Below are 17,785 nucleotides of genomic sequence, written 5' to 3'. Positions count from 1 at the left end.
TACTCTACAGTTGTTTCATGCAGCTGCATTGCTTTCCTGTTAAAATTTTTAAATCATGGGCATGGATTAAATTTGAGGAAAACAGAGAAGTCTGACCTGAACAGACACTGGTAACTGCCTTGAAGTTCCTGCCTGAAATAGGAATGAAGATACAGCTTTGTCAATGAGAGATTTTGCCTCAAATACTTCAGAAAAAAACTAACAGGCAACAAGATTTTAGTGTTCCGTTGTGGAAGGAAGTCCTGGTGGTGAAACACCAAGGATTATCTTAAATTTGTTGGGGTTTTTTTCTGCCTCATGTGTGTACTAATTTGCACAGGGAAGACATTCCTCAAAATGAGCATTTTCAGTACTTAAACTACAGGTTCTGTGTACATGTAGATAATTGAAATACTCATGTGTTATTGGGTGGGATAATTTGAGCAATATATGGTACAAAAAGCGAATCTCTGAACAGTTGTTCTTGGTGCAAACCATAGGCAGCAAGAGTTAAATGAGTCATCTACATCTTTTATTGCTGATATCAACACTTCAGCAATGCTAATCAGCTGTACTGATTTTCTGTTTTGATTTTCCTTAATAATTAAGCAAAAGATCTGGAATGCAATCAAGTTTTACTCTAGGGGGTTCATGCAAATTTTTTTTTTTTTTAATTTTAAAATTTTTTAAATGTATCCTGCAAAAGGAATGTTGCTGAAGTTGAGAATAAAAGAAAAAAGGGAAATACCATTTACAGTCTGCTTAATCAGAGTGAATATTTTCAATGAAATCACAACTTCAGTGCAATTATTAGGTGAAAATACAGCTACTATTGGAATAACTGCACATTGACTGCTTTGCTGCATGCAGAGAAATACTTACAGACCATGAAAAATATTTCAGCAGCCTGATTTTTCAAGAACAATTCAGCAAAATAGGATCATTTCTGTATCCTAAGATATCTTAAATATAATAGTTTCGTGTTGTGACCTTTTTTATGTTGGCTTCTGAAGTATGAGTTAAGACAGTTTTTTCTCTTTTTTTTTCCCATGGTCCTGTGGTCTTCTTTCTGATATAACAAAGTGATTGATATAACTTGCTTTGTTCTGTTCCATAATATTTAAAGTAAGAAATTGCTATTTCTGGATTAATTTACTGTGTTAAAAATATTTTTACTAAATCAAACATATTTATTAGAAGTTATTTTCTCATTATACTACAGATTAGACTCAAGAATCTCATTTTTTATCTCTGTAGCCCATAATGTTAGAATCAGTGTGTAAGTGAGGTTAATAAGGTCAAATGTTCACTGAAACAGGAATGCAGCTTAAGTCATTACAAATAAATTGCATGTTAATAGCATTCATTCTGGCATTTGTGGATTAATGACCAGTTGGATTAAAATAATTTGCTTAGTAAAAGTGTTAGGATAATCTTTTCAGACCTTCATGTTACTACTACATTATTAGCTGCTTCATATTCTGTGTGGCATCACTAATGTACTGCATCTTTTTTTTTTTTTCCTCGTAGTCATCTCTTTGGAAAGATGGTTCTCCATTTCAGCTCCCTTTTTGGCTTCCCCATCATACTTCTGTACCACTGGATGGGTTCAGCTGTGTCTTTGAATCTGGAAGATCCCAACGTGTGTAGCCACTGGGAAAGGTAATACTTTCCTTTTGGAAAAATAAGTGACGTAAATTGTGATGTAATAGTTTTGCTTTGCTTTGCTTGGCATGCTTCAAAATATTGAAGACTTTTAGCTGAGTTTAAAAAAAAAAAAGGGAAAAAAATTCACTTTACTGCATGGGCAGGTGAGTTCATTGATAAGTAAAGGCTGTTTAACAGTGGGCTGAAATGCATTTTTGCATTAGGGGTTAGGATGCAAAAAACCACTACAGTGGTTCTAGCAATGTTACACAACCATCTGGGTACTAGAAGTGTGTAAAAATAGCTCTTTCCAATTTAGGTGAAAAGGAGTTTTACATATGCAAAATATAATTAACCATATTGGAATTTGGCCAAATTTGATTATGCTGATTCCTTCCTATTCAGTGCTCACAGGATCTGAATTAAGATTTGTTGTTTAATTATTTTGATGAGGTTCAAAAATTTATAACATGCAAAACGAAATTCATCATCAATGCAGTTGGTCTGTTTGTTCATCCAGTTTCATGTGAATTGCAAAAAGCCACAATGAGTTGGAGAGGTTGAGCCTCCAGCATCTGCTGAACTTCTTTCCTTGTGTAAAGGTTATGATAGTGAAAACAAGACTTCTGGTCTCATTATAACTGTTGTGCCTGTAATTGATCAGCTGGTCCATGAGAAAGTCTGAATTTTCACAGTTCACTTGAGGACATCAGTATTTCCTGCACTTAATGTAAACTGTGTTGTGTGCTTAGTCATGGGGAGTGCTGCTGAGCCACTGTACATTTATTTGTGATTGTTATGGGTGAATCTTTACAAAGAAAAATGAAACTTGTATTTACTTTTTTAAGTTTACTCTCTATTAAAAAAAAAAAAAAGAAAAACAAACACCAAACCAAAAAAAAACAAACAAAAAACAACAAACCCAAAACCTAAGAACATTCCTTGGGAATTTATCTCAGCTTCATGTAAAGGATTTGTCACCTCTGCTGCTGTGTACAGTTCATGCAGCAATGTGTATATGAAGTAGTCACCATATTAAATACCTGTTCATAGTAGTCAGGCATTTGCCTACAGTGTTACTGGGCACTGTCCTATATATTGTGTGCTTTGTTTACAGTTTTTGTAGGTAGAAGTGGTTTTGGGGAAAGCTACAACATAATTAAAGCAAAATGGGAAAGAAAGCCTGAATATAACTATTTACACTGCATGATATAATTTAAAACAAGCTAATCAGAGTCTGCAGAAGGAAAAACATACTGAAAAATGCATTTATCAAGCATGCCCACTTTGTTGCATGGACTTTTTTTAACTCCTTTAGCTGTCTCAGAAATAGGGCAGAACTCCAAATAAATAAACTTAGTGTTCACACTGCTGCCCAAAGCAGGTGACAAAGGGACAGAAACATGAAAGGGCAAAGCCCCAGATAGAAGCTCTTGACTGCCACTGTCACTGTTTTATGCTTTAAATAAAAAATATACCTCAGTCAGTACTAAAATGGTTTTTACAAACGAGCTGTGAGAAGGAGCAGAGAGTGCCCTGCCTCAGGGTAAGAGCACAGAGCCTCAGGCAAGCGCCAGCATCCCGCTGAAATTCGGGACAGCTGGGTGGATTAGGGCTGCTTGCCCTCATGCAGGAAAACACGGAGTAGGGTGTGTGCATTTAGGGGTGAGTGGCTCTGGATGTGTTTCCCCCTTGGCACAGATGGTGACAGCAGGATGAGGAGACTGTGGCTGTCACCCTGCAGTGGGGGCTCAGGGCTCAGAGAGGGTGTGAGTGGAAGGGGAGGGAGAGCTGGTCAGGCTGTTTGGTGTTTTGGCTGGCCCTGGGAATCATCCTGCTGCAGGAGCTTGCCACGCATTCCTGTATTTTCAAGCTCCCTTGTGCAATCCAGGACTGGCTGCCAGCACAAACAGCCTCTCAGAGAGTTTTCTAGGATGATTCAATATTTTCCCCTTTTGCGGCGGGGCTCTGCTCCTCTTGTCCTACTGACAGCTTTGGAGTCTCTCAGCGTGGGTTTGTTTCTAGGACACTGTATAACTGTGTAATTTGGCAAAAAATAATAGTGGGATTTTGTATAGTATTTCTGGGGGTGTGGTGTGGTATGGGTGGTTCTCTGTTAAAAATTACCCTGTAAGCAAAAGAAAGTATGGTGTTTGGTGTTCATTAATTTCTGATTGCTGAATAGACTGTTTGGTGGTATGCCTGTGGTGTAATTTTTCAGTAATTACTACTCAGGTGTATTTCTGTGTTAACATTCACTTTGTATCTAAATGCACTTCATGTCTTCCTATACGCTCAGATCAAATTTTTACAAATTCTCAGAAAGTCCTATTTTTTCTATTTGGAGTGATAATAGAAGAAACCTAATTTTCTGTCTCCTTAGCTAGCTGTTCAGTTATCCAGTTGCATTAATAAAAGTTTCCACAGGAGAACACCTGCACTACTTCCGTTTGCTGCCTATCTGAGATACAGGTGTTCTGGTTTTAAAAAAAGTTAGGCTGACATTACATTTCTTTAAATGTCAAATGGAATTTCATCATATGTGTTACACAGTATAAACATGATGACTCTCTGCATTCTTATTTTTCTATGCAAGCTTTCTGTCTCATTTTTTTTAGACATGAGTATTTTGTTATATTTATTCCATTCTGTAACTGGATTCTGTAAAAGACCTAATTAAATGTGACTGTACTAAAAGGACTTGCTTGATGATATCCCTTTTTTTCTCTGTCTCTCCCCAGTTACTCAGTTACAGTGCAAGAGTCATATCCACATCCTTTTGATCAGATTTACTACACCAGCTGTACTGACATCCTAAACTGGTTCAAGTGCACACGACACAGGTGATGTATAAATCCTAATATTGTCAATTTGCTGATATTGTTAAGAATATTGACTCAAAATCAAGCATGATATGTAGGATTTTTTAGCTGTAGTGCCCAGACTGTCTTATTGCTGTGATCTGTGTCAGCTGGAAAATGCCAGTCCAAGCAATTTCACATAAATTTTATTAGCAGGTTGGGGTGTACCATCCCATGATGAAAAGAGAAAGCAAGGACCTTGGGAAAAACTAAATTCTCCAGACCCCACAAGGTGTACTTGTTCAGAAATATCACAGGGAACCCTTGTTGCTTGCAGTGTTGTGTTCTGAGGGAAGCAAGTGTATGCTTCTTGAAAGAAAAGTAAAAGGATTTGTTAAAGGAAACTTCCTGTGCAAGCAGAAGGCAGGCAAGGGTTGAATGATTAAAAACTGATGGCATCTGTAAAGAGCATTTTCCTCAGAGGGATATGCCCATAAGTATGAAACATCACAAGTTAAAAAGTCCCCATTCTTTCCTTGCCTTCTGACCACCCATGAACCTAAGGCATGTCAGGAAACCCCTTGGACTCTTAAAATTGGCAACAGACAAATCAAGTCAGCTTAGAGCATTTTTTTCTTTTCTTATGACACCTGAATGTTTTTTAAAACGTGTATGAGTGCATCCTGTCTTGCTTGTGAACCGAGGTATGTGACAAACACTCATTCCTCTCCTCAGGATCAGCTACCGCACTGCCTACAGACACGGTGAGAAAACGATGTACAGGCGCAAATCCCAGTGCTGCCCTGGGTTCTATGAAAGCAGGGAAATGTGTGTCCGTAAGTTCAGCCTTTTTTATTTATTATTTCTTCGGCTTTGAAGCTCCATACACCCCTCACTGTGCTGGTGGGTGGCTTGTGGAGGCCAGGTTGCAGGAGCTCAGTTGCTCACCAGCGATGCTTGGGCAGCTCTTGCTGGAGCCAGCTGGGGCTGAGCAGATGCAGGTGAGAGAATAGCTAGATTTCAGATGCCTTAAGTGCCTTCATGTGGTTCTAGCTCATGTGGAAAAAGCACTGTGTGTTTTCACAGCATCAGTGAGTTCTCTAACACAGAAATAAACACAAGGTTTAAAACCACGAGGGAGATGGAAGTCTTTTCTCCTTGCACTAGACCCCAGCAGATCATGCTGGACCTCTCTTGGAATGCAGAGGTCTGTAACAACTCTTTGGAGGTCTCAGCACCTTTTCTGGGTGGCACACACCCCTATCTCCTGACCTAACTCAAAATTGGGAAAATTTGTGTCTGGAAAGTCTGGAGGCAACCTTGGCTCCGTTCTTTCTCTCTCATCTGGCCTTGTACAGATCTAGGGAGGTCTTAAAATGGTATTTGATAAGAACATGTTTTAGATCCTGGAATTTGACGACAAAAAAAAAGGTTTGATTCAAAACATTTTCTGCTTGTTCAAAAGCAAGGTCAAAATATTTTTTAGAAAGCTAATAAATCTGATATCAGATTGGCAATAATTTTAGTTATTTTTGTAATATATATATATATTAGACTTACAAGAACCAATTTCTGACTACATTTGGTTGTTTTATAGCATGTCTGAATAATGATACTTAATTTTTTTATTAGGTAAAATACTTTTTGAAGTGTGTTACAGTTTGACTCATGATGTGATGACAGGTGTGATGGTGATTCTCTTATGTGGCAACATCTTTTACATAGCTGTTGCAAATGTAGTAAATTCATTGTGTTAACACAATCATATTCAGAACCTGAAAAATTCAAATGCCATTGGATATACTAATTTTTCCTATTATTACATAAAAATGTGCCTGATAATGATACTCAGGACATATCTGCTCTGACTTCTGAAGTGATTGTGGAATGCCTTAGACTTTAAATTATGTGAAAATACAGATCCTTCAGTGTAGCTGAGTTTGCATTGATTTGACCTTGGATGAAAGAGAGAGACCTTCAGTCTTCATGATCTCCAGCTGGACCATTTCCATTACTGCAGTTTTATTTCCATGCTGTGTGGATTATTTTGTTTACCTAATGGAAGGATGTAAGATGCCTCTAAAAAGCTAAAATCCTTGTGTTGTTGTTGATATTTTGTTGTTTCTTCCTTTATGTGACTTCTCAGTTCAGAAAAGTAAATTAGAAAAGTCTAATGTTAGATGGTTTTGGTATGACTCACCATTGCATGAATTAAAATTTCATTGCTGCTTCTCAGAAATAATAGGAATCTGTGTCATTTTGTCTTTAGGTGGGTTGACAAGACAGTGTATTTTAATTTTAAATCCAACATTATATGGGGTCAGTACTTGGACTGTTTATGTGAGTGTAGATATCTTGTTAGTAAGTACTAATTCACTTTCACTGAAAAAACATGGTTTGTGCTGTCCTCATGGAACTCCTGTTTATAGAGGATGTAAATAATGTACAAATTTCTCACCTCTGTCTTCCCTATTGCCAGCACCTCTGTAGAACAGCAGGTTAACTGGACCTCAAGTTATTTTACACCTGATGCACTTTCTGAGATAATCTAAATGCAGTTTGTATGCAGATACAAAGGCAGAACAGTAATTCTGTGAAGTTCTATTAAGGAGCTTACTCCTAGCAGCTCCACCCCAGGCTGAGTGATTGAATAAATTTCATATTTATTCCAAAGAATTTCCTGCCACTTGTCTGCTACTATCAGTGGCAGTCCCTAGGAGATATGGCATGTGAATACTAGGCTTAGCTACAGACTGGAAACTTTTTCTAAAACTGCGTTTTTTTTTTTAGCATGTTTCTGAAAAGAAAGATTTCAAAGGTTTTAAGACATTTTCTAGTGGCTTTCTTGTAGATGGACACACAAGCAAAGGTTGATTCTTCCTGGCAGCTTGAACATTTACCTCATTTAGTTTCTAACATTGTAGTATGTTTCTAAGAACCTTAATGGAGAACCATGCCTGTTGAATTTCCTCAAAACATGAAATAGAAAATGCACCTTACATTTCCAGGCATAACTGGATATCACTCGCTTACCTAGCAAATATCCACCAAGCACAGGAAAAAAGGATCAAACAGGGGCTGTGTTCTAGCATACAATGTAAAAGTGAAGGATTTATTTGAAAAAAAACGTGTTTATAATGTAGTTTAATAGATAATTTATTTTTTCCCATGACAAATGCTTGTTTCAATTAATTTGGAGGAAGTTGGAGTTAAACCTTGCAGTAATTTAATTTATGTGCATAATTACATCCTAACTATTTCAATTTTATGTTAACTGGTTTATGGCTGGCTTTTCGAAGTGAAAAAGCAACAGATCCTAAAGTGCATGCATAAGCTTATATCAAAGATAAAAATACATTTTTCAAGTTTTCTTTTAACATCAGATAATGAAGGCAAGAGTGTAGAAAAGATCGTGAAGAAACAATAAGGCACAAAAGAGAAGGGCAAATAAGATGTAAAAGCAAATATGCAAGAGTAAACACAGATTACTTTTTCAATTACTTTTCAATAATTGAGGTTTCCCTTGCAAAAAAAAAAGAAGACATGGCAATTCCTGCCAGGGAGTTTTTGGTGCTTCTTCATAAAAAAAAGACCATTCATGTTAAGTTTTTCACCTGCATATAAGTATTTTTTTAAAATACAATGCCCAACAATCCCATAGAAAGCCAAGAGAAAGTAGTTCATCTGCTCCTGGTGTCATTCATGTCTTTTCAGCCTCTTCCAGGTGATTTTTGTTTTGTCCTCACCTCTTTGTAGCTCTGTATAGTAAATTTTGGTTCTCTCATCCCTGTGTCCACTGCAATTTTATTTTTTTTAACATGTGCTGTCTTTTACAGATGTAGGATTCACTTGCCAAGAATCAGTTAGCCCAGAAGGTGTCTGGAGCATAATTTCTTTTGGTTAGAGAGTAGATCTTTGTGTATATCCAGAATGTGGATCCGTGGTTTGAGCGTGGCATGAGGGGCAGTGCAAGGAGATAGGTCTGGCTCCTTGCAACTTCTTGATTTTTCTGTTCTGCTCCAGTTTGTCTCACAGAGGAGGTGGTGGAGCGTTGCCTTGTTGTATTCAAGGCTCAGTGCTCAGAAATTTGGGCTGAGCATGTTTGCATTCCCTGGGTTATTCCTACAAGTGCTCACACTGCACGTTTACAGTGACCTGCTGTTGCCTCACGCCTTGCTGGCAAGGTTTTTCACACATTTGGTTTGTGGAGAGCCTCAGTGCCCAAGGCAGCCCTAACTAGGAAGGAATCTTCAAAGATACGAGTGATTCACGTCAAGTAACAAGACTAATGGAAAACTGTGATGTATTATTTAAACTCAGGCTTTCCATAACACATAAATAGGCAACAGAGCTCTGTGTTAATGCCTTGCTTCATCAAGTGTTTAAAAATTATTATTCTCCCTGTTGATTTCTAATGAGGATCATTTTAATGCACATCTGGAAACTAGCTTGTTAGAAATAGTTGAGAATGAAAACTAAAGGCTGTAAAAATAAGCATTTAATGGCTGGGATCCCATATAATCAAAATTTTTTATTTCATTGCTCTTTGTGTGTTTTTTCTTTTTCTTGGACACACTAAATGTAAAGGAGTCCAATATGCTTCATCATCTTTAATTGAAAAAAAATCAAAACAGTTGTAAGTATTTTACCTAAATACCTAATTACTCTAGAACATTTTCAATAATTTAGAACCGCAGTGATTCATATGTAGCCCCATTAAACTTGTTTTTAACATTCACTTTTTCTTTTTCCCCTTGATAACTTTATATTCATTTGTATAGCAGTCAGATTTAGTTTCTCTGGAAATGTTGGTACAAAGAAAAATTTCATCCTGTGCACATTTCTAAGTTTTATTGTTGTTTAGAGTAGAAGGAAATTATTACATGGTATGTATTTTGGAAAGTTAGGGGTATTTTGTGATTAATATATGATGGTCAGAGTCACATTAAGTCTCTGGTCAGAGATCTTTCCTCTTGGGTGTATTATATTCTGTCATTCATAATGCTGGATATCCAAGCCATTTTCAATTTTTTGTTAGGTGTTTCCAACAAAAGGTCTGTTTCAAAGTAAGACTTAGCTTAGAAACGTGTTTGCGAATCATAAAAAAAAAATAAATTTAAGTCAGCCCTGTTTAGCACTTAGAATAAATGTTGCAGTGATTCATAAGGTTTATATGTCATGCTTTACTTCAATCACTGTCACTGTTTGTTTATTCTTCAACTGAACTGTGCAATCATTTGGAAAAGTTGGTACTAAAATATTGGTGTGTAGCAAATCATATTTTATCCATGCTGTTGCAAAAGAGCGTTTCTTTGGATGCCTGCTGAAGTTCCCCTCTTTTTCTTGGCATGGGGGTTTGCTGCAGAGAGTCACAGGATGGTTGAGGTTGGAAGGGACCTGTGGAAGTCATCCCATCCAAATTTCAGGCAGGGCCAACCAGAGCCTCTTGCCCAGGACCATGGTCAGATGGGCTCCCAACCTGGATCATACTTTGACTCTTTTTTTCATTAGATTTGGACCATTTCCTCAGAAGTATTATAGTAATACTAACACATTTTTAGCTGGAGTCGTCAAACTTAAGAGAAATCGCAGAGACTGAAGTGAAATGTGTTTTTGATAGATGCCACCAAATACACTGGTATTTATTTTGCTTTTAAGAGGTATTCAAGACATAAAAGAACTAGGTTAGGACTATTTTAGGGTATTTTAAAGACTATTTTTCCTAGTGGTAGGAGTTCTGTAATTGTTTTTTTTTAATTCCCTTCTCTGACAGCTCACTGTGCTGATAAATGTGTCCATGGCCGTTGCATTGCTCCCAACACCTGTCAGTGTGAGCCTGGCTGGGGAGGACCCAACTGCTCCAGTGGTGAGTTGTCACCTGCTTCTGCCTGTCTTGTAATCTTTCCATGGTGTTGTCCTCTCTTTTAGGCAGATAATCATCAGTTCTGTGCTTGAGCTTCTGCTCTCTGATCAGGGCTTTTTTTTTCTGAGTTATCAGGTTACTCTGTGTAACCTGATTTTTCTTCATTTACTTGCAAACACTGTTCACACATAGTAGCACTAATGAGCCTTTTTTTTTGGTTTTCTTGTGCTCAGAAACATGCAGATAGCACAGCATCTGAGTAAAGACATAATTTCATTTTAAATGTAAGAAAGTATCAGTTTTTATTTTATTAATGTGCAATGTTTGATGGTGCCAGGTCACATTTGAAAGTTATGAGGAAAGCCTTCCTAGCAACTCTGCCCTCCTTTTTCACTCTGCCACTGACTCAGCCATTTTTCCCTTCACTCCCTGAACTCTCAATGTCTTTCCATTGCACTGTGGTCAAATTTCTCCCATTTCCTTCTCCTTTCCCTTTGCCATAAGAGCATGTGCAGAGGATGAGGAGGGCATAATTGTGCAGAACACAAATCATTATATTTTCTTCCCTTTGGCTGAAATACAGTTTCTCAAAGTAATTTTCCAATTAATTATAATTCTTATTTTATTCCAGCCTTGTGAGTATCTTTTTAAGGTATTTAAAAATGTATTTTTGAGGCTAACATAAAACCACATATTTTGTTACAATCAGGTTCAAGGTGGGTCTCTGCTAGTGATTGTCCAGTTGAAAGAAATATATTTTAGCCAACAATAAAAACAATTGTATTTACAAATTAAAGTTCATAGACCTTGTAAATCTCTAAAAAACAAATTGCAATTACATTGCTAATTTACTTAGTACATGAGTCCTATAAAATTAACAACTCTCTTTATCTTTCCTTTAAAAATAGGAAAATGTTATTTTCTTCAATTTTCAAACATGTTGCTGTCATAACTCAGTTCATCTGGAACTGATCTGTTGTTCCAGCAGCATATTTGTTGGCAAGAGGAAGAATTTAACTATTTTCAAATTAACTACTACATTTGTTGTGTGGTTTTCGTGTATGCTTACATGGGAGTCATATGTAGCTCCAAAGAAACACCCAGGTTTTGCATAAGGCATAAAACTGAAAGAGCCATTGTTCTTTCACAAGAGAGTGAAAGAACACTGTAAGACTGGCTGTAAGACTGGTCTTAATCTAATGTACTGAATTGTCAAAATAAATTGTCAAAACATGCTATCTTTCTTTCTGAAAACCTTATGCATTTAGCTCTTCTGTAACCAATCAAACATGCTGAAGAAATGTGAATCATTAGACAGCACAGATTGCAAAAAATACTGTTATTTACTGAGATTTTCAAGCCTGAAAGTGTGCTTTAGATGAGAGAGGAACCTCTAAATCTGCCTTTGGAAATAACCCTTCCTCTCACAGGATTTCTGTCTGGTATAATTCCCTCTGAGTACACGTGCAGCTCTTTCCCTCTGCTTCTTCCTCAGCTGGTTGCCTTTTGTGTACCTTTGAACAGTGACCTCTGGAGAGGCTGGTGATCCCCTAAATGCTCCTGGTGATCTTAGGGCTACCTGGAACTGCCAGAATTTGTTTGGGATTACTGGAGTGGCCATAGGAGAAAAGGGGGTAGGCTGAGGGAGGGGATATTTCTGTGCCTGTGCTGCAGGAACATTTGTTCTGGGATTTATCCCCTTCTGCTTGGAGAAACCTAAGAAAGTTGCTGACTTCACTCATTTGTCTTTCTGAGCTTGAGAGCTGATGTTTGTTGCTATCTGTCCATGATTTGCTTATCTGAAGAGCTACAGCACAGGTCAAACTGAATTGAGGAACAGTGGATAGTGTTGGAAATAACAGAAAGGGAGAGGGGCTTGGCTTTCTGAGCTTTCTTGTTGCTTGCCCTACATAAAAGATTTTGATGCTCTGCCTTTAGTTGTGTTTTCTGCATGATCCCCAACTTGGTTTTAGCTTTAGTCACAGAAAGGCAAAATGATACAAAATAAAGATCTGTGGTTTTTTTAATTGCATTTTTTATATAGCAAGTTATTAATTCAGTAGGAATATATGCATATTGCCCTACTGTAATAATGTCCATCAAATAATCATTTTTCCTTACTTACCTGAATATTTGAAAGACATGCCATTGTCTTTGTAAGGCAGAGGTTCAGGGATTTTATGGCTGCTGATGACCGATAAAATGCCCTGTCTCAAAAGGAGACACTATCCTCAAAGGGTGAGGTATTAGGCCAACTTCCAGATGTAGTTGTCTGTTCATTTTCATGGATTCACACATATGGGAAGGAACTGTTCTACCTAGGGACAAAACATTTTGTAAAACTGCAGAACTAAACATTTTCTTCCAAATCGCTGTCCCTATCTCTATTGGAATTGTTTATTCTCCTTACAAAGGAATTTTATCTGCAAGTATCTGAGAACAGATTTAGTCCTGTTACAGCATCTGTCCATCTGCCAACCCCCCAGACTGATTTTTATCTGTTGTTTCTCAGGAGGGAATAAATTTTTTGGGTGACTCCTATTTCCTTTTGTAGCAAATATTACCTCCTTATTGCTATGACTCCTTGCCAATTCCTGAATGGTTTAGGTTAGTGGCTGCTCTCAGTTTAGGGAGAGGAGGCCTCAGGTTTGACCAGAGTGCTGAGCCTGTCTTTTTTCAGTGCTCAATTTTAACCCAGACTATAACTCTGCTCCTCACCACATCCTCTGCCTTTCTGAGAAAAATACGTCCCAGCTGAGTGGGAAACAGGATTGGATCTGTTCTTCAGCAAGGAAAACCTGAGTTGTGGCCTAGCAGTTTTGTTAATTAATAAAGTTTCCTTGGGGAACATTTCCTGCACAAGGTGTAATTTTTCTTCAGGTATTTTATTTTTATTTAAAGGAAATAGAGTGTGTTAGGCAGTGTTTGCTTGCAGTGAAAGTCACTGTGAGGTGGATCAAGAAGGTAATAATAATGTGGATGTATCTGAGAGGAAACACCACTTGGATCAAGAGATCATTCCTTTGTAGAACATTGCATTCTGGTGGGAGAGACGATAGTCATGCAAAACAATTTGTTCTGATACAGATTTATTGCCTGAACACAATAGTCAGGACAAGGGAGTGGACAGAAGATGTGTTGAGTGAAGAAGCAAGTGAATCAGCACAGTCCATAAGCTGAAGAAATACTTGAAGAATATTTCTTTTTTCCTTGAAGAAATACTTGTGAATTCCAGGAATATAAGTTGGACAGTTCAGGGCTAGGGACAAATGCGATATTAACAAATATTAACAAAGAGTGCTAAATATAGATTAAACAAACAGATTTTATTGAAGAACAGACAAACTGACGCAACTTTACCCTCCTGGACTAAATTACTGTTTTATCAAAATTTTAACTGGCATGTGTCAGATTGGGTTGTTTTTAAGAATGCTTTTGAGTACAGGTTGAGAATAGAATAGTCTTCTGTAGAAGTTGTGCTAATAGGTGCCTGTGTAGATTTGGAGATGATCAAACCCTGTTGTATATTTCTAATTTATGTTTTTTACCTGTTTTTTGCTCACACTCCTGCAATACTGCTTTACATCTATTTATAACTGTTATTTATTTATATTATTTTTATATATTTATATGATATTATTTATATTTATATTATTATCTGTAATTTAATGGATAATACATGAACCTGGTTGTGAGTGGTTGTGCAGTTCAGATGGGTTTCCTTTATATCTATTTATAAATTTTATTTACTTATATTTTTATATATATATATATAATTCATATTATTATCTGTATTATAATGGATAATACATAAACCTGATTGTCAATTCTGAGTGGGTGTGCAGTTCAGTGGGTGTCCTGTTCATAACCAGGACATCCACTTTGTTTTTCTCCTCGTGCCTAGCAGTCCACAGATAATTCCTTCAAAATCAATAGGACACTTTCTGGATAAGCTGGAGCAGAGGCAAAAATCAATATTACAGTGACTCTTCTGAAATGGTTATAGCCTTGTGATTTCCAAGGCATGAGTGGCAAAGTAAAAAAGGGAATGACATATCTTTGGTTTATGACCAAAGCATGTTTGTGAAAATGGGAGTGGGAATCTTCCATTTTTATTGTGCTGAAGTAATCTTGAGATTTGTTTGAATCACTGGGTTTTAATTTGTAATTTGATTCTCTTGGTGATTAGTAGAGCTTTATTGGGACTACAGTCTGAAGTCATGGGAGTAGAAAAAGTGGCATGCAGATATAATTTGTCTCCAGGGTTTTGTAAAGCATGAGAAGAAAATTGGATTTTTCCTTAATACATTAAGCTGCAGGTCTAAGGCTTGCACCTCAGAGAAACTTTACCTTTAAATGGGCTTATTAAGGTAGCTTTTAAACTGCAGCAGCTCTGCTCCTATCAGATTTCCTTCGCAGCCGTGGGTGTTTTCTAAAGTTCGCAAATTCCGTGAAAATCTCGCTGTTTTCTTCATGGGACTTGGCAGATGCAGGCCGTGGCAGAAACTGGATCCCTTGGCACTGCTGTGTGTGAGACACTCACGTGAGCCAGGGGCAGTGCCAGCTTCCCAGTGCAGCCCTGGATTTCCTTTAACCCTGCAGGGGTGGATGTGTGACTTTTCCAGTGAGACAGCCCCCATGGAACCTGCTTGGAACCACCTTGCACACTTTGATGGCACAGAGTCCTCCTAAACTGAGCTTTTTCTGGGCCAGGGCATTACTTTCCTTTTTTCTTTTTCTTTTTCTTTTTCTTTTTTTTTTTCTTTTTTTTTTTTCCTTCTTTTTTTTTTGACTAATGCAGCTTGCAAGCATTTTTATTTTTCTTTTTTTTTCTTTTTTTTTTCTTCTTTTTTTTTTGACTAATGCAGCTCGCAAGATACGCTTAGGGAGTTAGCTCATCCCTGAGTTTTCCAGGCTGTCCAGCAGGCTGCAGAAATAAGTTCTGGTTTTAACCACATCCTTGCATTAGGAAGGCTTGGTTCCCAGAACTGGGGAGCTGGTAAACACACGGGCAAAACTGCAGAGTGTCCTGGCAGACAGCTGTTTTACTTTTATGGAAAATGTAGAGATTCAAGTAATGCAGAGCTTCCCCCAGCCCAGCTCCCAAACAAAAGTGACAGCAGGTCATAAACAATCTTAAATTTAACCTGTTCATATTTAATGTGTCTTCCCTATGTTCACTGCCCATAATTCTTCTGTAATTATTGCTGCTGTAACTTCCCTGACTGACTTCTCCTCAGTTTTTCCAGCTGAACATTTCATTTTCCCCTCTAACAAGGCTGAATATCTTTGAGTTGAGAAACTAATCCACCAGCAAGTCAGATGAGGTGCAAATAGGAAAAACAGATATTAAATGGAAGTTGCCATCACCTTCATTTTTGACTGCAGTGTCACTGTGGTAGGTGGCATCAAAATTTCCAGGGCTACATGGCACCTTTGCTTGTCTGGAGGTTCAGTACAACTATGCATTTGAAATAACAATATTCTTATGTTTGGTATATCTTTGGTGCTATGCACCATTTTGGTTTGGAAGTCCTAGGGAAATTAATAGATTTTATGGCCATGTGTCAGAATTTTGCTTAATTACAGTATCACTCTTTAAGCAAAAGTAGAAACAAAAAAAAATTGCTTTCTACAAAACAGAGTTATTAAATTTACTTATATTGAGATTTACTTAAGGGAAGGCATTTCAGTAAATTGTGATAGTTTTATTGCTTTGTAAATTTTTTCTGGACCAGAGAAACTTTTCATTTCTGCTTTTCACTGTTTTGGAAACCCTGTAATTTGTCCTGTTTGCTGAAGCTGATTTTTTGACTTAAGGTCTGTGTTGGAGTTTTTTTCCCCCCTACTAACAGTTCCTAAGTATTTTTAGTGCTGATTTCATTTCAATCTGCCTTATATATTGGCAGGCTGATATATTTTCAGTGGCTGACTTAGTAGGTTTTCAAGGATATGAGGGATACCATTTGTGGCTAATTAAAAACAATTAAGATGACCTTCCAGTCATTGAAAAAAAAAAAAGTTAAAAAGCTAACTTATGGTTCTACAAGGATAGCTGTACAAAATGAGGGTCATGGGAAGGATGTAGTACAAGCAGGTTCTTAAAATTTTTCCTATAATAATAATTATTTTAAACAGGTTTTTATCTCACAGTAACATGATAAAATGAACACCAACAACCATCTGTGTGTGTTTTCCTTATCAATTATCCATCCTTGTGTTCTGCTGTCCAAAGCACTTTAAAGAGTCTTGGAAATTTATGGCATGTGAAAGGCATATAGTTCCAGTCTTTCATAGGATCTGAAAAACACATTTTCATTGTTCTTCCACTTCACGGATCAAAAGGCTTTTATAAAGTAAACAAGAAAAAACCCTGAATTACGTTTAAGCTTAGCGTTTTGAATAAAAAATCCTTTCTTACACACAAAACAAAAAGTAACAATGAAAAATACGCCACAGGGTAAAAGGCCTACAGTATAACAAATGCAATCAGAGAGAAACAAAGGACTGAAAGAAAATTCCAGATCCAATAGAAACGGTATTCTGGGAAGAAAAAAAAGAAAATTCCATGCATTTTTGCGTCTGGGATGTAGGTAAAGTAGGTCTTTTACTAAAAAACGTTGGTATTTTATAATTATTATGAGTGATTCTCTGAAGGAAGAAGGGTTTTTATTAATATGCATGTGCCATTTACATAGCATTTTGAGATGACTACAACTGAGCAAAATAAAAAATTATATGGAGAATAATCCATGGTTTATGTAATAATACTTTGAAGGTTTTCTACAGGATGTTTTTGTTCTAGTTTTTAGGGTAGCTGGCTTTGTTTCCTGGCTTTTTGACTCATCTCTGAAGTTTCTGTTTGCCATGTTCCACATTTGCTGTCCAGGCTGACAGGCTGATATCACTGGAGGCTTAATGCATCTTGTCAAATTTAAAATACACTTTGAGTATTTATAACTTTCACAATCAGCAGGAATTACTTGGCCTAAATTCCAGTTAGGAGAATTATTATCTGTTTCCTACCCTGCAGAAATATCCTAAGGGAAACAAGTGCAATCCATTTAGATCTGCAGATGGAAGTACCAGAAAGAGTAGTTTCAAGAACACTCTCTAAACTTTCCAGTAGGTGTGAAAGATGTGAATATAGGCTAGTGATAACAAATCCATATTTTGTCTTTTTTTTTGCTTAGAAAATCAATGGATTTCCCTTCTGTTGACTCTTGGAAGTCACACCTTGGGGCATGTCCAGGGATTAGCAATCTTGTTTGTAGCAACAAGACTGTCAGTGGAGTACTCCTTTGGATAAATCAAAGTTTTCTCAATACTGTCCTTTTTTTACTCACACTGTCTATGGCTGAAGGGAAGGGAAGAACAGGGAGGAACAGGGAAGAGAAGAACAGGGAATGATGTTGAAGCTATGGCCAGCTTCATTTTCTTTACATGCCAAAGCAAGGAAAATCACCTTTCACTTACTAAAGGCTGTAATTGCTTG

The 17,785-nt window shown here is 37.2% G+C and overlaps 1 protein-coding gene across 2 annotated transcripts in view; it reads left to right on the top strand.

Moving 5' to 3' along the window:
- MEGF10 (multiple EGF like domains 10) overlaps positions 1–17,785 on the top strand; it is an 86,371-nt gene that overhangs the window by 16,838 nt on the left and 51,748 nt on the right. For both annotated transcript variants that reach the window (XM_039710253.1, XM_039710252.1), the window contains exons 2-5: positions 1,510–1,641; positions 4,368–4,469; positions 5,163–5,263; positions 10,201–10,293. In XM_039710253.1, coding sequence (XP_039566187.1) covers positions 1,526–1,641; positions 4,368–4,469; positions 5,163–5,263; positions 10,201–10,293 — 412 coding nt within the window. In that variant the 5' untranslated portion in view covers positions 1,510–1,525. The remainder of the gene's footprint in view (positions 1–1,509; positions 1,642–4,367; positions 4,470–5,162; positions 5,264–10,200; positions 10,294–17,785) is intronic.

The sequence above is a fragment of the Passer montanus genome, unplaced genomic scaffold (genome assembly GCF_014805655.1).
Source record: "Passer montanus isolate IOZ18808 unplaced genomic scaffold, ASM1480565v1 scaffold228, whole genome shotgun sequence".
NCBI lineage: Eukaryota > Metazoa > Chordata > Aves > Passeriformes > Passeridae > Passer > Passer montanus.
Note: the sequence above shows the minus strand (reverse complement) of the source record. Positions and strands in the feature narration are given on the sequence as shown.